This window comes from Onychomys torridus, chromosome 8 (genome assembly GCF_903995425.1).
Source record: "Onychomys torridus chromosome 8, mOncTor1.1, whole genome shotgun sequence".
In the NCBI taxonomy this organism is placed as follows: domain Eukaryota; kingdom Metazoa; phylum Chordata; class Mammalia; order Rodentia; family Cricetidae; genus Onychomys; species Onychomys torridus.
Window position 1 is genome coordinate 48,823,122 of NC_050450.1, and position 18,044 is coordinate 48,841,165.

At 43.5% G+C, this 18,044-nt stretch overlaps 1 protein-coding gene across 2 annotated transcripts in view; it reads right to left on the bottom strand.

The window, feature by feature from the left end:
• The window catches only part of Top3a (DNA topoisomerase III alpha), a 43,807-nt gene that overhangs the window by 19,869 nt on the left and 5,894 nt on the right, over nucleotides 1–18,044 (bottom strand). For both annotated transcript variants that reach the window (XM_036194872.1, XM_036194871.1), the window contains exons 2-5: nucleotides 8,018–8,077; nucleotides 4,736–4,809; nucleotides 3,717–3,792; nucleotides 731–839 (exon numbers count right to left, since the gene is read on the bottom strand). In XM_036194872.1, the coding sequence (XP_036050765.1) occupies nucleotides 731–839; nucleotides 3,717–3,792; nucleotides 4,736–4,800 (250 nt within the window). In that variant the 5' untranslated portion in view covers nucleotides 4,801–4,809; nucleotides 8,018–8,077. The remainder of the gene's footprint in view (nucleotides 1–730; nucleotides 840–3,716; nucleotides 3,793–4,735; nucleotides 4,810–8,017; nucleotides 8,078–18,044) is intronic.

Genomic DNA, 18,044 nt, shown 5'->3' on the forward strand with positions numbered 1-18,044 from the left:
TTAATGGAATACAAATAGCAAAGAGGGAAAAGGCATTATAGTTCTTTTTAAAAAATTATTTATTTCACATCCCCACTGCAACCACCCCTCCCTCCTCTCCTTCCACTCCCCCTCAACCTACCCCTCCTTCATAATCGCTCAGAAAGGGGCCAGCCTCCCATGGGCTTCAGAAAGGCATGGCATATCAAACTGCCTTAAGACCAAGCACCTCCCCCTGTATTCAGGCTGGGCAAGGTTTTAGATTTTTTTTGTTGTTGTTTTTTGAGACAGGGTTTCTCTGTGGTTTTGGTGCCTCTCCTGGATCTCACTCTGTAGACCAGGCTGGCCTCAAACTCACAGAGATCCTCCTGGCTCTGCCTCCCGAGTGCTGGGATTAAAGGTGTGCCCCACCACTACCTGTCTAGAATTTAATTTAAGTGTTGTCAGAAATGACAGTGGGGTCAATTTCAGCTGAACTAAGATACTTTTGGTATACTTTTTGAGACTTAAATCTTACTTGGATCTTTTGGCTTAAATTTAGAAAAGAGAACAACTAGAACAGTTAAAAGATCTCTTAAAATTTTATTTTAGGAAGCCAGGCAGTGGTGGCTTTAATCCCAGCACTTGGGAAGCAGAGGCAGTTAGATCTCTGAGAGGACAGCCTGGTTTATAGAGCAAGTTCCAGGACTGTTGCACAGAGAAACCCTGTCTCTAAAACCATATATATATAGACATTCAGCAGTAGACTCACCGGCCTTGCATACATGGATAATCTCAAACCCGATGTTTTCACCTTCTCTGTCACAGTCAGTCCAGATCACCAGTGCCTGACAATGCTGTGTCTCTCGTTCCAGAGTCTTCTGAAATTACAAGGCAAAGTGCAGTGAGCATGGAAATTACTTGGCTCCTTTCCACTAAAGAATCTGATTTAGGAGGCTGGAGAGATGGCTCAGTGGCTGTTCTTCCAGGGGAACACATGGCAGCTCACAACCACCTGTTAAAGGGGATGTGACCCCTCCTATAACCTCTGGGGGCACCAGACATGCATGTGGTATACTGACAACCATGCAGGAAAAATACCTATACACATAAAACAAAATTAAGTTAAATTTAAAAGAAAGAAATCTGACTTAGCTAGGCAACATAGCTCATGTCTGTAATCCCAGCACTGGGTTACAGTGAGGTAGACCACTATGAGTTTCAGGTTAGCATGGGCTACAGAGTGAAACCCTGCTTCAAAAGTAAAACAAAACCCAACCAACCAACCAACCAACCAACCTAGAACTCAAACAGAAACAAAACAACAACAGAGTCCATCAAGAAATGGGACTGAGGATCAGCACTGGTCTTGGAGTATTCAAACTTTGGGAGAGGGGGGCACAGAGCCGAGAAAATTGCTCATGATACATATGGTGTCTGCTGCAATCCTCCAGACCTGGGTATATATAGAAGACGGAGGGTTTCATACAACTTCATCAATATGATAAGATCCAAAACTCAGCTGTGAAACAGTTCTGATCAAGTTTCAATCACTGAGTAAGTTCCTTCTTACCCCCACTACCCCCTACAGGGCAGCTTAGGCTGGTCTAGCACTGGCTACATAGTTGAGGATGATCTTCAACTATGGCTCCTTTGTCTTTGTCTCCCTTGCTGGGGTTACAGGTGTGTGCTATCACACCTGGTTTATGGAGCATGAAGATGAACCTAGGACTTCTTACATACTGGGAAAGCATTCTACAAAATGAGCTACAATCTCAGGCCTGTTCCCTAAATTTCATAATAATAAAACTTTCCCAGTTAGAACTAAGTGCCTTGAACTGCTAATTTACCCTCCCACCCTCATTATTATTATTATTATTGTTATTGTGTGGGAGGGCATGTGGATGCCACACAACCACTTTGTGGGATCAGTTCTGTCCTTTCACCTTAACAAATATTTAAAATTTTTTATTATTTTTAATTGTGTGTATATGTGTGTGGATGTGTGTTTTGGTGTGGGGGTTATGTGTATTTGAAGGCCATGCCTGAAGGGGCTGGAAGTATTGGATCTCCTAGAGCTGCAGTTGCCGGTGGTTGTGTGCTGCCTGAAGTGTGAGTTGCGTGTCCTCTTAACCACAGAGCCATCTCTCCAGCCCGGTATTTTTTTAAATATATTTTTCACTTGTGTATATGTGTGTTTCTGTGTGAGTATACACCACAGGTGTGGGGGTGCCTTCAGAAGACTTTAGACCCCTTGGAGCTGGAGTTACAAGCACTGGAGAGCAGCCCACCTGGATGTTGGGGACTGAACTTGGGTCCTTTGGAAGAACAGGAAACACTTTTCAGCACTGAGCCACATCAAGCTCTCTTTCCATCTCTACATTGGTTCCTAGCAGTGAACACAGGCCACCAGGCTTTTGCTGGCCAGACAGTTTTCTTTTCTTTCTTTCTTTCCTTTTTTTTTTTTTTTTTTTAAGACAAGGTTTCTCCACGTATTCTTGGCTGTCCTAGAATTCACTCTGTAGCCCAGGCTGGCCTTGAATTCACAGAGATCCGCCTGCTGGGACTAAAGGTGTGTGCACCACCACCGCCTGGCTGACTGTTTTCATTTTTTTGTTGTTGTTTATTTGTTTGTTTTTTAAAAATTATATTTGTGTTTTTAATTTTATACATCAGCCATGGGTTCCCCTGTCCTCCTCCCTCCCGCCCCCACCCCTGCCTTCCCCTCAGCCCTCCCCTCCATTCCCATCTCCTCCAGGGCCAAGACAGCCCTGGGGATTCATTTAAACCTGGTGGATTCAGCACAGGCCGGTCCAGTCCCCTCCTTCCAGGCTGAGCAAAGTGTCCCTGTGTAAGCCCAAGGTTCCAAACAGCCAGCTCATGCACTAAGGACAGGTCCAGGTCCCACAGCCTGGGTGCCTCCCAAACAGATCAAGCTCTTCAATTGTCTCACTTATCCAGAGGGCCTGATCCAGCTGGGGGCTCCACAACCTTTGGTTCATAATTCAAGTGCTTCCATTCGTTTGGCTACTTGTCCCTGTGCTTTTCCAATCTTGGTCTCAACAATTCACACTCTTACAATCCCTCTTCTTTCTCAGTTTTCGTTTTTTGAGACAGGGTCTCAGTATGGAGTCCTGGTTGACCTGGTACTTGCTATGTAGGCCAGGCTGGTCTCAAACTGCATTGGCTTCATAACAATTTACTTTTTTTTTTTTTTTGTGGAGCTGAGGATCAAACCCAGGGCCTTGTGCTTGCTAGGCAAGCGCTCTACCACTGAGCTAAATCCCCAACCCCAACAATTTACTTTTAAACAACTAATTATACTTTGAATCTCATTTTTAAAGTTCCTTGGGTTCTTCCTTAGGTGGCTCACGCCTGTCATACTAGCACTTTGCGAGGGACAGGAGTATCTGTGCACGATGAGGCCAACCTGGGCTACATGGCAAGACCATGTCTTCAAAACAAAACAAAACAAAACATTTCATTTATACAATAGGTGGAAAAAATTTTAAAGTCATGATACACTTTAATCCCAGCAGAGGCAGGTGGATCCCTAGAAGTTTGGGGCTAGTCTGATCTACATACTGTATTCCAGGCCAGCCAAGGTTACATAGTGAGAACTCTATCTCAAATAAGTCAACAATTAATTATGATACTGAGGTTGGTGGGAGATCCCAGGGCATTGAAAATGAAGAAACCATTCGGTTCAATGACTAGTTGTTTTAATCTCAGTGTCACATATATTCCAAAGATCTTACCTTGATGTCTATAAAATTCTCTGGGCAGTACTTTTCAATTTCTGCTTCAAAGAGGACTAGGGGATTGCAGCTGTGCCTAGAACAGAAACAAAACCACAAAGGCCTTTACCAACATGGACAAAGAACCCTACATTAGGCATGCATAACTACAGCAGGCGCACAGGCTGCCCTCTCCTAGGAAATGGCCTAGAGAGCTGGAGTCAGAGATGCTACTCAGAAGGCCAAAGAGAAGAGTCACTAGATCCCAGGGATTCAAAGCCAGCCTGAGCAGCATAGCAGACCCTGACTCAAAAAAACCAAAAACCAACCAAACCAGAACCAAAAAAATAAGGCTAGGCAAGGTAGCATGTGCCAGACATCCAGCACTTGGGAATATTCGTCAGAAAGACTGGAGATAGACCATGTCTCAAACGAGAGAGAAAGGAAAAGTGGTCAGAGGGTTAAAAGTAAAGCTATGAGTTCCCGTATAACACACTGTCTACTCTCTCAAACGGATTAACAAGAGATGCAGACAAGAAACTCAGGAGTCAGGCTGGACGGTGGTGGCGCACGCCTTTAATCCCAGCACTCGGGAGGCAGAACCAGGCAGATCTCTGTGAGTTCGAAGCCAGCCTGGGCTACAGAGTGAGAGGGACAGGCACCAAAACTATACAGAAAAACCCTGTCTCGAAAACCAAAAAAGAAAGGAAGGAAGGAAGGAAAGGAGGGAGGGAGGGAGGGAGGGAGGGAGGAAGGAAGGAAGGAACGAATGAACGAACTTGGGAGCCCATTCATGCACATTTGCAATGGAATAAATGCAATCCAGACCTCATCGAAAAGAGTACTTAGGTGAACACCTCAAAGTGGATATTTATTCTAAAGGAATGATAAAAATTTATAGCAGGACATATAACCCTAGGAAATTTTAGAATTACAAATTAGTATTTACAAATTATTATAAATGACATGGTAACATCAACATGCTTCAAAATCCCTGTAATATTTTTCACAATTTACTTCCCATAACTAATTTTACTGACCATTTCCGAAACTTCATCTGGAAATCATGAGCCAGCAAATGTCCAGAGACTGAAGTCATTATCATAGTAACATTCTGAGTAACAACAAAAGGAAAGTTAGTCTTTCTGTAGTTACACTTTGCCCAATCATTCAATGAAAAGGAGAAGAACAGACAATGAACAGACCTAAGGACAAACACAGCTGACAAAAGGACCACAAATGTGACTGCAAAGTCACAATCACAACCATGGGGCACAACCACCATGTATATTTCCTCTCACTCACTCATTCATTCATTCTCATTCTCTCTCTCTCTCCCTCCCTCCCTCCCTCCCTCCCTCCCTCCTTGGTCCTCACTGTCCTGGCCCTGCCTATGTGGAACAGGCTGGCCACAAACTTACAGAGATCCACCCACCCCTGTCTCCCAATTGCTGGGATTAAAGGTGCATGTCACAGTGCCCCACTACCATTGTTTATTTTTTTAAAGACATTTACTTATTTATTTATTTATTTATTTATTTATTATGTATGCAGTGTTCTGTCTGCATGTGTCACTGTAGGCCAGAAGAGGGCACCAGATCTCATTACAGATGGTTGTGAGCCACCATGTGGTTGCTGGGAATTGAACTCAGAACCTTTGGAAGAGCAGCCAGTGTTCTTAACCACTGAGCCATCTCTCCAGCCCCTCATTACTTATTTTTTTTTAATGTATTTATTTTTCTTTATGTGTATGGATTATTTTGCCTGTATGTATGCGCACCATGTGCATGCATGGTGTTCATGGAGGTTAGAAGAGGGTATCAGATCGCCTAGAACTAGAGTTTAGAATGGTTGTCTGGGTGCTGGGAACAGAATCTGGGTGCTCTGCAAGAGTACCAAGTGCTCTTAATGGCTGAGTCACCTCTCCAGATGCCTTTTGGATCATTTAAGATTTCCTCAGGAGGCCAGGCATGGTGGCACATGCTTTTGAATCTAGCACTTGGGAAGGTATATCTCTTTGTGGTCCAGGCCACCTACGACTACATAGTAAGATTAAAATATATATATATATATATATCTCAGGGGCAAGAGAGTTGTAACTGTCATTGAGTGGTTGAGTACTTGGTTTGAGGCCCCATGTTCCTTCCCCAACACATTTTGGAATGTGTGTAGTAGACAGATGAGGTCTTTAAAGTACTGTATATTGGCTTCTTTCTTGTTAAACAGTGGAGACAGGACCAAATTCTATAGAAAAGATATCTCCTTATGTTATAAAATTATCAGAAGGGGCTGGAAAGATGGCTCAGTGGTTAAGAGCACTGCCTGCTCTTCCAGAGGTCTTGAGTTCAAGTCCCAGCAAACACATGGTGGCTCACAACCATCTCTAGTGGGATCTGATGCTCTCTTCTGGAATAAAGTTGTACATGTAGATAAAGCACTCATATACATAAACAAATAATAGAATCTTTTCTTAAAAATTCATTAAAATTATCAGAAATGGAGATATATAGCATAGTTGAGAGTGCTAGCCTAGCACACATGAAGCACAGAGAACAGTCTCTAGCACTGTATAAACCAGACATAAAGGTGTACTCTCAGCACTCACGAGGCAGTGGCAGAATGATCAGTAATTCAAGGCAATCTTCAATTACATAGACTACATTATCACCTGTAACCACAGACCATATATAAATATATATGGTTTTTCCAAGACAAGGTTTCTCTGTGCCCTGGAACTCACTTTGTAGACCAGGCTGGCCTCGAACTCACAGAGATCCACCCGCCTCTGTCTCCCGAATGCTGTGATTAAAGGTGTGAGCCACCAACACCACCTGCTGGACCTTTATAACTTAGGTAAAATACAAGCAATTTAGAGAGGATGTAGGGATCTGCAAGGATATATCAGCTTTTTCTCCTTTACTTGTTCATATTTATTTATTTTAATTAACTTATTATTTACTATGTGGAGGTGAAGACAATTGTCAGCAGTTGGTTCTCTCCCTCCACGATGTGGGTTCCAGAAGTTGAATTCAGGTCATCAGGCTCAAAAGCAAGAGTCTTTACCTGCTGAGTCATCTTACTAGCCCCTTTCATTTTTTTTTTTTTTTTTTTAAAGATTTACTTATTTATTATGTATACAGTGAGTGTTCAACTTGCAGGCCAGCAGAGGGCGCCAGATCTCATTACAGATGGTTGTGAGCCACCATGTGGTTGCTGGGAATTGAACTCAGGACCTCTGGAAGAGCAGTCAGTGCTCTTAACCACTGAGCCATCTCTCCAGCCCCCCTTTCATTTTTTTGAAACAGGGTCACTACATAGCCCTAGTGTTGTGACTAGTTTTATGTCAACTTGACACAAGCTAGAGTCATGTGAAAGGAGATAACCTCAATTGAGAGAATGCCTCAATAAGATCCAGCTATTGCCAGGCTGTGGTGGCGCACACCTTTAATCCTACTACTTGGGAGGTAGAGGCAGGCAGATCTCTGAGTTGAGGCTAGCCTGGTCTACAGAGTGAGTTCTAGAATAGCCAGGGCTACATAGAGAAATCCTGTCTCAAAAAAATGAACGAAAAAAAAAAATGATTGAGGGAGGGCCCAGCCCATTGTAGCAGGGCCACCCCTGGGGTAGTAGTCCTGGGTTGTATAAGAAAGCAGGCTGAGCAAAAATCATGGGGAACAAGCCAATGAGCAGCACCCCTCCATGGACACTGCATCAGTTTCTGCCTCCAGGTTCCTGCCCTGTTTTAGTTCCTGCCCTTACTTTTGATGATAAACTGTGATATGGATCTTGGAGGCGATGGATACACCTTAAATTGGATCTCTGTGAGTTTAAGGCCAGCCTGGTCTACAAAGAGAGTTCCAGGACAGCCAAAACTGTTACACAGGGAAACCCTGTCTGGAAAAACCCAAACAACAAGCACAAACCCAAACAACAACAACACACTGATGTGGAAGCAAAACCTGAATAAACTCTTTATCCCCAAGTTGCTTTGGTCATGGTGTTTCATTAGCAATAGATACCCTAAGACTTGGTTGCAACTTAAAAATAACCCTCTTGCCTCAGCTTCCCAAATGCTAGGATGATATTACAGGCTGGCCACCATGCCAGTCTTTTTTTTTTTTTTTCCCCGAGAAAGGGTTTCTCTGTGTAGCTTTGCGCCTTTCTTGGAACTCACTTGGTAGCCCAGGCTGGCCTTGAACTCACAGGGATCTGACTGGCTCTGCCTCCGGAGTGCTGGGATTAAAGGCATGCGCCACCACCTCCAGGCCCCATGCCAGTCTTATATGTCAGCTTTATGATGATGGAAGCATGTTAGTACGTACCTGTCCGTACAGATGATAGTCAAATTCATAAATCTTGTTGAATTTAGAAAGGCCTTCTTTCTGTAAAGCACAAGAAAAATATGTAAAAATTTCAAATCATATTAAAAAAACAAATGACTCCTCAACATAAAGAATGAGTAATACCCACAGAATGGGAGAGGAGGATACTAGAAAGGCCAGTGCAATGTGTCACACTAGCATTCAAGAGGCTACGAGTGAAATGAGCTTGAAGCCTGCCTGGGCTACAGAGAGCAAGTTTAAACAAACAAACAAACATACGACTTCCTAAACATAAAGATTAATAAGCAGGTTGGGCTATAACTCAATAGAAGACAGTTTGCCCGAGTGCACAAAGCCATAGGTTCAATCACCAGTTGTGTGACTTCAATCCCAGCGCTTGGGAGGCGGAGACAGAGGCAGAGGCCAGCCTGGTCTACATAGTGAGTTCTAGGACACCAAGGGCTACATAGAAAGACTCTGTTTCAAATGAAAAAGGAAAAAGAAAACGAAAACTAGGCTAAATAATCAAGATCATTTATTAATATAGCTACCAAGCATTAAATCTATGAGTCTGTATGCTATAAGTTAAATTCTGAATCAAGCCAACAATGCAGATGAGTAAGTAGACTTGTCCAAAGTCACGTGACAAATCAATGGCAATTCTTGTCCATCTGTTCCTTCCTCTCTACATTTTTTTCTATTTCAAGGTTAAACAACCAATAAACAACAACAACAACAACAACAACAACAAACCTTGTAACTCATGTTACTGACTTTCCTGAACCTCAATTTATGCCTAAGTAAAATTGTTTTTGAGGTTCCTTCCGATTCTGAAAACCCATTCCTCAGCTGTAGTTAGGGAGGAACAAGACCCTCTCAGTACCAAACTCCCCTCCTCAGCCATCAAACCAGTCAGGTGCAGCAGCTTACACATGCTGTATGGACACAGAATACAGCAGGAAGGCTGCCTGGAGACTGTGACACACTCATAGGCCCAGAAGGGATACAACAGAGACTGTCCTTCAGCCTCAAAAAGACAACTTTTCTGTGTGGAACACTAGGTAAATTGGTCTTGGAGGCAAGATGGTATGTATTTTTTTTCTTTTTGGTGTGCTGGGAATGGAAGTAGGGCTTGAAGCACACATGGCTATACTCTCATTCCCCCCGCCCCCAGACAGGGTTTCTCTGTGTAGTTTTGGTGCCTGTCCTGGAACTCACTTTGTAGACCAGGCTGGCCTCGATCTCACAGAGATCTGCCTGCCTCTGCCTCCTGAGTGCTTAAAGGTGTGCGCCACCACCGCCTTGCCAGGGCAAATTTTGAAAGGGAAATCACCACTATCTAAAACTACGAGTACAATGTTGACTAACTCTAACTGGGCAGCACAGGCTTATAATCCCAGACACTTAAAAAGCCTAGGTAGTAGGTCTGAAAGTTAAGGCAGTCCTGGGCAACCTGGTGAGCCTGTCTCAAGGTAAAAAGTTTAAAATACTGGGTGTTTGACTGGGTATAATGCAGTCAGTAAAGTGTTTGCCATACCAACCATGAGGAACTGAGTTTGGATCCCAGCACCAATGTCCCCAGCTGGGTGCTGGTGTAGTGCCCCTGCCACCCTGACCCTGGGGAGAGGGGAGCAGAGACAGAAGGATCCCTAGAATTTTCTGGCCAGCTAGCCTAGTCAAGGGTGGGTTCCAGGTTCAATGAGAGACATTTCAAAAACAACAAGGTGAAAAGCAATAAATGAAAACATCAGACATCATCCTCTAGTCTCCATGTACACACACATTTGCACATATAAAATGTAGTGGTTTGAGCGAGAATAGCCGCCATAGACACATATATTTTAATGATTAGTCACCGGGAAGTGGAACTCTTTGAAAAGATCAAGAAGTGTGGCCTTGTTGGGGGAAGTGTGTCACTGGGGGCTTAGAGGGTTTCTGAGGCCCAGTCTCTCTCTCTCTGTCTGCTGCCTATAGCGAAGGATGTAAAGCTCTAAGCTACTGCTTCATGCATGCCTGCCTGTGTGCTATCATGCTCCCAACCATAATGGACTAAATCTCTGAAATTATAAGCAAGCACCCAATTAAATGCTTTCTTTTATAAGAGTTGCCTTGGTCATGGTGTCTCTTCACAGCAATCGAGCAGTGACTAAGACACAAACACACACACACACACACACACACACACACACACACACAAAATGCGCAGGCATGCATTCACACATGTACTCAAACCCCAAACAAAATAAAAATGCTGGGTGGGATGATATACACTTTTAACCCAAACCTTGCGGTGTGGAGATGGAAGGATCATGAATTTAAGGTTATCTTTAACTAGATAATGAGTGCAATGCCAACCTGGTTACGTGTAAGGTGGGCTAAAAATAAAATAAAAACAAAAACAAACAAACTCAAACTAAGAAAAACAACCAAAAAAGGAAATCATGTAATAGAATAGTTTCTGACTCCTCTTTATTGTTTTTCTATAATAATTTGGTCTCATTCATTCGTTCTTTTTTTTTTCTTTTATGTATGTGAATGGAGGAGGAGGAGCAGGAGGGCCAAGTGGTGGTGGTGCACACCTTTAATCCCAGCACTCAGGAGGCAGAGGGATCTCTGAGTTCAAGGCCAGCCTGGACTACAGAGTGAGTTCCGGGACAGCCAGAGCTACCCAGAGAAATCCTGTCTCCAAAAACCAGGAAAAAAATAAAAGAAAAAGAAATAGACTACTACTAGTAGTCAGGTGCTGGAGAGATGGCTCAGCAGTTAAGAGCACTGGCTGCTCTTGCAGGGGACCCAGGTTCAAATCCTAGCACCCACATGGTGGATTAAAACCATCTGTAACTCCAGTTCCAAGGGATCTGACACCTTTATCTGACCTCTGTGGGCACCAAGCACACATGTGGTACAGACATACATGAGGTCAAAACACTTACACATACAGTTTAAAAATCAAAAGAGTAAATCTCCTCTTTAATCGATGAGGTCAAGGTAGCCCTGATATTAAGAGCTATCTAGTAAACTTTGTTTTAAAGAGACTCCTATAACCTGGGTTGGCTCAACTCCTGTAGTCCAGGATGACTTTGAACTTGCCCTCCTGCTTGTCCACCTCCGGGATAACAGGTGTGCATCACCATGCCTTGTCTACTCTAGTAACTAGCATAAAGGATATACTTTATGGCCGGGTGGAAGTGGCGTATTCCTTTATTCCCAGCACTCGAAAAGCAAGAACAAAAAGATATACTTTACAATTCCATTACTAGGTTCTTTTTTTGTTGTTGTTTGTTTGTTTGTTGAGACAGAGTTTCTCTATATAACAGCTTTAGCTGACCTGGAACTTGCTTTGTAGACCAGGCTAGCCTCAAACTCAGAGATCCACCTGCTGCTGCCTTAGGAGTGCTGAGATTAAAGGTATGCAATACCCAGCCCCCCATCTCCCTTTTAAGAATGTCTGTTATAAAGCTGCCATGAGTACAACTTCATTTTGAGTTGTATGTATGCCTAAGTCTTAACTTAGAATTTAAACTCTCTTGAAGACAGGGATTCTGTCCCACGCTGACCATCAACAGGCTGTTCCAAGGAGAAATAAACCGACGAGATTTAGCCAGAGTTCTTAGAGAGGTAGTATACTCTAGAACAGATGGACAAACAGATAGCTAACTAACCTCACTGATGACAGAGAGGTGAGGACAAAAAGAGATTAAAAGGCTGGAAGGAGGAGAGAATAGGCGGGGAGGTGCCTGGGAGACACTCCACAAAAGAGACTACATTTAGGATGTCTTATTTTTTTCTTTTAAAAGATGAATTGGGCTGGAGAGATGGTTCAGTGGCTAAGAGCACTGCCAACTCTTCTGGAGAACCCAGGTTCAATTCCCAGCACCACACAGAGGCTCACAACTGTCTGCAGTTCCAGACTCAGAGGATTTGATGCCCTCTTCTGGCCTCCGTGGGCACTAGGCACACACATGGTACACTTACATACATGCAGGCAGAACACCCATACACATCAAAATTTTAAATTAAAACTAAAAGCCGGGCAGTGGTGGCACATGCCTTTAATCCAGCACTTGGGAGGCAGAGCCAGGTGGATCTCTGTGGTTTCCAGGCCAGCCTGGTCTACAGAGTGAGTTCCAGAAAGGCACCAAAACTACACAGAAAAACCCTGTCTTGAAAAAAACCAAAACAAAAACAAAAAACAACCAAACCAAACCAAATCAAAAACACAAAAAAGCAGGTATAGTGATGCCTTTAACCACAGTCGGGAGGCAGAGCCAGGTGGGTCTCCGTGGGTTCTGAGGCCAGCCTGGTTTTCACAATGAATAAGTTCTAGGTCAGCCAGAGCTATATCCTGAGACTGTCTCAAGAAAAATTTTTAAAAAAGATAAAAAACAAAAGAGAGAGATGACATAACAGGGTCAGTCCCCAGCACCTCCACTGGGCGGCCCACAACAACCTGCATCTCCAGAGGAACTGAACACTCTTCTGAACTCTTCCGAGACAGGGTTTCTCTGTGTAGTTTTGCACCTTTCCTGGAACTCGCTCTGTAGACCAGGAATCCACTTGCCTCTGCCTCCCGAGTGCTGGGATTAAAGGGAGCAGCACCACCGCTCGGCCATCTGAACTCTCCAGGCACCTCCACTCTCACATGCACAAGCTCACATGCAGACACATGTATACACACAAGTCAATCAGCAGAGGGGAACAATGGAAAACACCATTCGCTTAGCCACTGGACAAGGTACATGCACCTTCAAAGTATTCTTTTCTTTATGGTGCATGCTAAGCGTGCTCAGAAGCATTTCTTTCCATCACTTTCACCCTTTATGTACGTTTTATGATTTTGAGCTAAATGCCCAAAATGTGTCTATCTTTTCTTTTTAAAGTATGGCCTTGCCGGGCGGTGGTGGCACACACCTGTAATCCCAGCACTCGGGAGGCAGAGCCAGCCACATCTCTGTGAGTTCAAGGCCAGCCTGGGCTACCAAGTGAGTTCCAGTAAAGGCGCAAAGCTACACAGAGAAACCCTGTCTCAAAAAACGAAAACAAAAACAAACAAAAAGTATGGCCTTAAATTGAGCATGTGAAGTAATACACTCCCTAAGTGAACGTGGTTAAAAATGGGCTGAGGTTCCCTAAGTAAAACCCCACACTTCCTTTGTTTAAGAAGAGCACTGTACTGTGCTCTTGTCTGTTGTAGGCAATAAATTTCTCCACCCCCACCCCGACTATGCTTATTCTCAGCTTCGTGTTCACCAAAATTCAAGATTTCAAACTTGTGTTCAGTTATAATTCTACGAGGAACCCACATTTGCAAAATTATGGTCAACTTTTTACTTTATTTAAAATTTCTTTATAGATTTATTTTTGTTCTATCCATATGTATGTTTTGCCTACATGTATGTCTATATACCATGTACACCCAGTGTCCATGGGAGCCAGAAGAGGACATCCGACTTCCCGGTTGTTGTGAACTGTCATATGGGTACTGGGAATCAAACCCAGGTCCTCTACAAGAGCGGCCAGTGTTGTCAAGTGCTAAGCATCTCTCCAGCCCCACCTTTCTTTAACCCCACCCTGCTTCTCCTCCATCACTACAGAACTACCCAGCATTCAGAACTCCGGCTTCTCCCACAAGAGCTCTGTGTTGTCTTTCCATCTCCTGCTTCTTACTCTTCAAATACTCGGCTGCCAGGGACTTTATGAAACCCAAGAGCTCCAACACTCTTGCCACTTGCTGATCTCCCTGGGGGTGGTGCAAGATGCCTTAGCAGGTTAAAGTGCTTCCATGCAAGCCTCACAACCCAGAGTTTGACACCTGGAACCAACCTACGGATGGAAGGAGAACACCGACTCCACAAAGTCATCCCCAATCCCCATACACTCATCATATACACTCCCCTTTCCTCATCATATACACATACACTAAGAAAAGCAAAATGATACAAAAACCTTTACCAGACTTCTCTTAATTGGTGCAGAAAAAGCACCTTGCTAGAATTCAATACCCTTTCCCAATTCAACTAAGAGTAGAAATATCTTCCACATTCATAAAGCTGACACATGGCTGAGTGGAAGGATGAAAACTCTCCTGTTAAGATCAGTAACAGTTCCAGGACAGCTACACAGACAAACCCTGCCTCAAAAAAAAAGAAGGGAAAAGAAGAAAGAAACGAAGGAAAGAAAAAATCAGTAACAACTCTAGTACCATTCTTGGTCTTGCTTTCCAACACTATCCTAGAATACTGGCAAGACAAAGAAATAGAGGACAAGATTGGAAAAGAAAAATTTACAGACAACATGACTGTTTCACTATGTAGCCTAGCTAGCCTGGAACTCAGAGATCCCCTTTCCTCTGCCTCTTGCGTGCTGGAATTAAAGACATGCACCACTACTCCCAGTTTAACATGATCTTCCTGCAGTCCTGGCTGTCCTGGATCTCGCTCTGTAGACCAGGCTGACCACAAACTCACAGAGATCCACCTGTCTCTGCCTCCTGAGAGCTGGGTTTAAAGGCGTGTGTCACCACCACTCAGCAACACGATCTTTCTCGAGACAGGGTTTCAGGGGCAGCACTGGCTGTCCTCAAACTTACAGAAATCTACTTATCTCTGCCTCTGAGTGCTGGAATTAAAGGCTTCAACCAACACATCTGACTTACATGATCTTTTATATGTGAAAAGGTCCTAAAGAAATAACAAAAAGCTGATTAGTGGAAAATAAACAAACCCAGCAAAGTTGCAGGACACATGTTCAATAGAAAAATCATTACTGTGAACTGGCCATGGGACATACTCCAGCATTTAGAAGACTGAGACAGGAAGATTGCCACAACTTCAAATTCAAGGCCAGCTTACAATTCCCCTGTGCAAACTACGGGACCTTACCTATTTTTAGGTCACCACAGCATGGGAGAGAAACTATATCTTGGAAAAAAAAAAAAAAACACCAACAAAACAAACAAGCCAGGAGGTGGTGGCACACGCCTTTAAACAGGAGGCAGAGGCAGGCGGATCTCTGTGAGCTTTCAAGGCCAGCCTGGTCTACAAAGTGAGTTCCAGGACAGCCAGGGCTGTTACACAGAGAAACCCTGTCTCAAAACAAACAAACAAAAAAGAGGGTGAGGTGGCTGACTGTGTTCATGTATGCATTTTGGGTGCCCCTACTGCCATGTGGTAAGGCTGACACATTTCCTATATCAGACAAGGGGGTATTCCAGACCCTATGACAGGATCTTGGTTTTAGAACAGTTTTAGTTAATGTACCAACTGGGTTCTAAAGAAAACTTAAAAGTTTCCCTTGTACCACCAAAAGGTTGTGCCAAAATAGACAGCTTTCCCCTGACCCCTGATTGCTTCTTGATAAAGTTAACTTGGCAAAATACAGAAGAATTCATCAAGGTCACAGGGTATTAAAGTAAGGTAGAGTATGTTGATGAAAGTGGCTAGTTGGATAGGCCTCCCTTACTAGTGGCCACCAGGAAGGGAGGATGGAATACAGGGAACTCAGGTATCACTGTTGAGTATGGTCTTTGTGCTTTCCTTGTGGTTGCCCATGGAAGGAGAAGGGAAAGTCACAGGAAAATCTGCAGAGGATGCTCTGAAGAAGAGCTATGGAAGAAGTTTCAGTGTATCTTCTTGTCTTACAGAGGGTAACAAGGCACTCCTAAACTGTAGCAGTTTAATCCAGCCCTTCAAAGGAAGAAAGGCCTGCTACTTTTCTGCATTCCATCTTGGCCTAAATTTTGATAATAAAAATGGCTTCTAGAGAAAAATATCAATCATAGTATTTCCTATCCTACAGAAAAGAGCTTTGTACAAAGGACACTCAGAGTTTCTTAGATTGCCCGTTCCCCCTTGCTGGTACATTCTGATAACAGATAAAAGCTTTCAAGGTCCGAAAGGATAGCTAAAAGCTAGCACAGATAAATAAAGTCAGAGGGGTTGGGGATTTAGCTCAGTGGTTGAGCGCTTGCCTAGCAAGCACAAGGCCCTGGGTTCGGTCCTCAGCTCCGACAATAAATAAATAAATAAATAAACAAACAAACAAATAAATAAATAAATAAAGTCAGGCACCTCTGCTAGTTTGATCTGCCTTGATCAGGCGTGCTGGCTGTCACATATACGTGACCTTACAAAATTTAAAGGTGCCTTCTATTGCTGTGATAGAACTTCATGACCAAGACAACTTACAGAAGAAAGCAAGCTTGGCTTATGGTTCCAGAGGGTTAGGGATCATAATGGTGAACACAGCATGGTGGCAGCAGGCCTGATAGCTGGGGCAGCAAGCTGAGAGTATACACAAAGCAGAGATAGAGAGTGGCTTTTAAAAATCTCAAAACCTGGGCTGGAGAGATGGCTTAGCAGTTAAGAACACTGGCTGATCTTCCAGAGGTCCCCAGTTCAATTCCCAGCAACCACATGGTGGCTCACAACCATCTATAATAGGATATGATGGCCTCTTTCTGGCATGCATGTCCATGCAGAGCACTCTTAAAATACAAATAAATAAAAAATTAAACAAACAAACAAAAAACCTCAAAAGCTAGACATGGTGATCCAAGCCTTTATTTAGTCTCAGCACTTGGGAGGCAAACACCAGCCTGCTCTACACAGGGAACTCCAGGACAACATAAAGAGATCCTGCCTTTAAAAAAAAACAACAAACAAACAAACAAAAACACCAAATAAACCCCCAACCCCAAAAAGCAAATAAACAAACAAAACCCCCAAACTGCCCATCCCCCAGCAAGGCTGCACCTCCTAACCTTCCTAAACAGGACCTCAGGATCAAACATCTGAGCTCATGGGGACGTTCACATTCAAACCACTGCCCCCATTTTTGTCTTAAATTTAAGACACAGACTTTATTAAAGATTCATTCTTATGCACTCAGCAGAAGTCATCTGAGGAAGCCCTGTTAAAGCTCATCCTGGAGTAACATGTTGTTAGGTAGGGGATTCCAGGCAGGGTTCTCTCTGTCCTCTCCACTGATAGGGAGGCAGAGCCAGACAGATCTGTGGGTTCCAGGCCAGCCTGGTCTACAGAGCAAGATCCAGGACAGGTACCAAAGCTACAAAGAGAAACCCTGTCTCGGAGAGAAAAAAAAAAGATTTATTTTTATGTGTATGGATACTTTGCTTTCATATATGTCTGTGCACCACATGTGTACAATGTGGGGCCAAAAGAGGGTATTAGAACCCTTGGAACTGGAGTTCCAGCTGGTTGTGAGCTGCCATGTGGGTGCTGAGATTGACACCCATCCTCCAGAAGAGCTGCCAGTTCTCTTAACCACTGAGCATCTCTCCAGCCCCTAAAGGTTACCATTTTTTATCCCATGATATATGGATAACTGGGTATTTATCAGTGGAGAGGACATAGAGAACCCTGCCTGGAATCCCCTACCTAACATGTTACTCCAGGATGAGCTTTAACAGGGCTTCCTCAGATGACTTCTGCTGAGTGCATACACATTGGATTTGGTGATGGTTTGCTATACCGACTGCTTCTCTATCTGCTACCTGCTGCTCATTCAAAAGCACCGTTATAGATGGATTTTCTGTTCTGTAGAAAATACAAAAAGGCTTTCGACTGGTGTGTGTTTTCTTTCTTTTCTCCCACCCCCAAACCTTAGGAAAATCAGTTTACTGAGCACACTGAACAATCTAGAATCCCACTGCAGGCCGGCTTGTGTTTTCTATGAACTTCGCCTGGGTGCTTAGAAAACTTCAGAGTTTAACAATATTCATACAGGCAGTCTTCATCTATTGCATGCCTTACATATAGTTTGGATTTAATTGTTCTTTAATAAGATGGTACACTTATTTGCTAATATAATATGTCTCATGATATTAAGAAAAGAAATAAAAGGGGGCAGTAAATAGAAAAAGCAAATGTTAGAAGGATGTAAGAAAAAGATTATTAGCAGAAAAGGATTTCTGTATGGTATATGGTAAGACTTTGCCTGGGTTAAGATAGCTATGTATTAGCTGGGCAGAAGTGGCTCACGCCTTTAATCCCAGCACTCGGGAGGC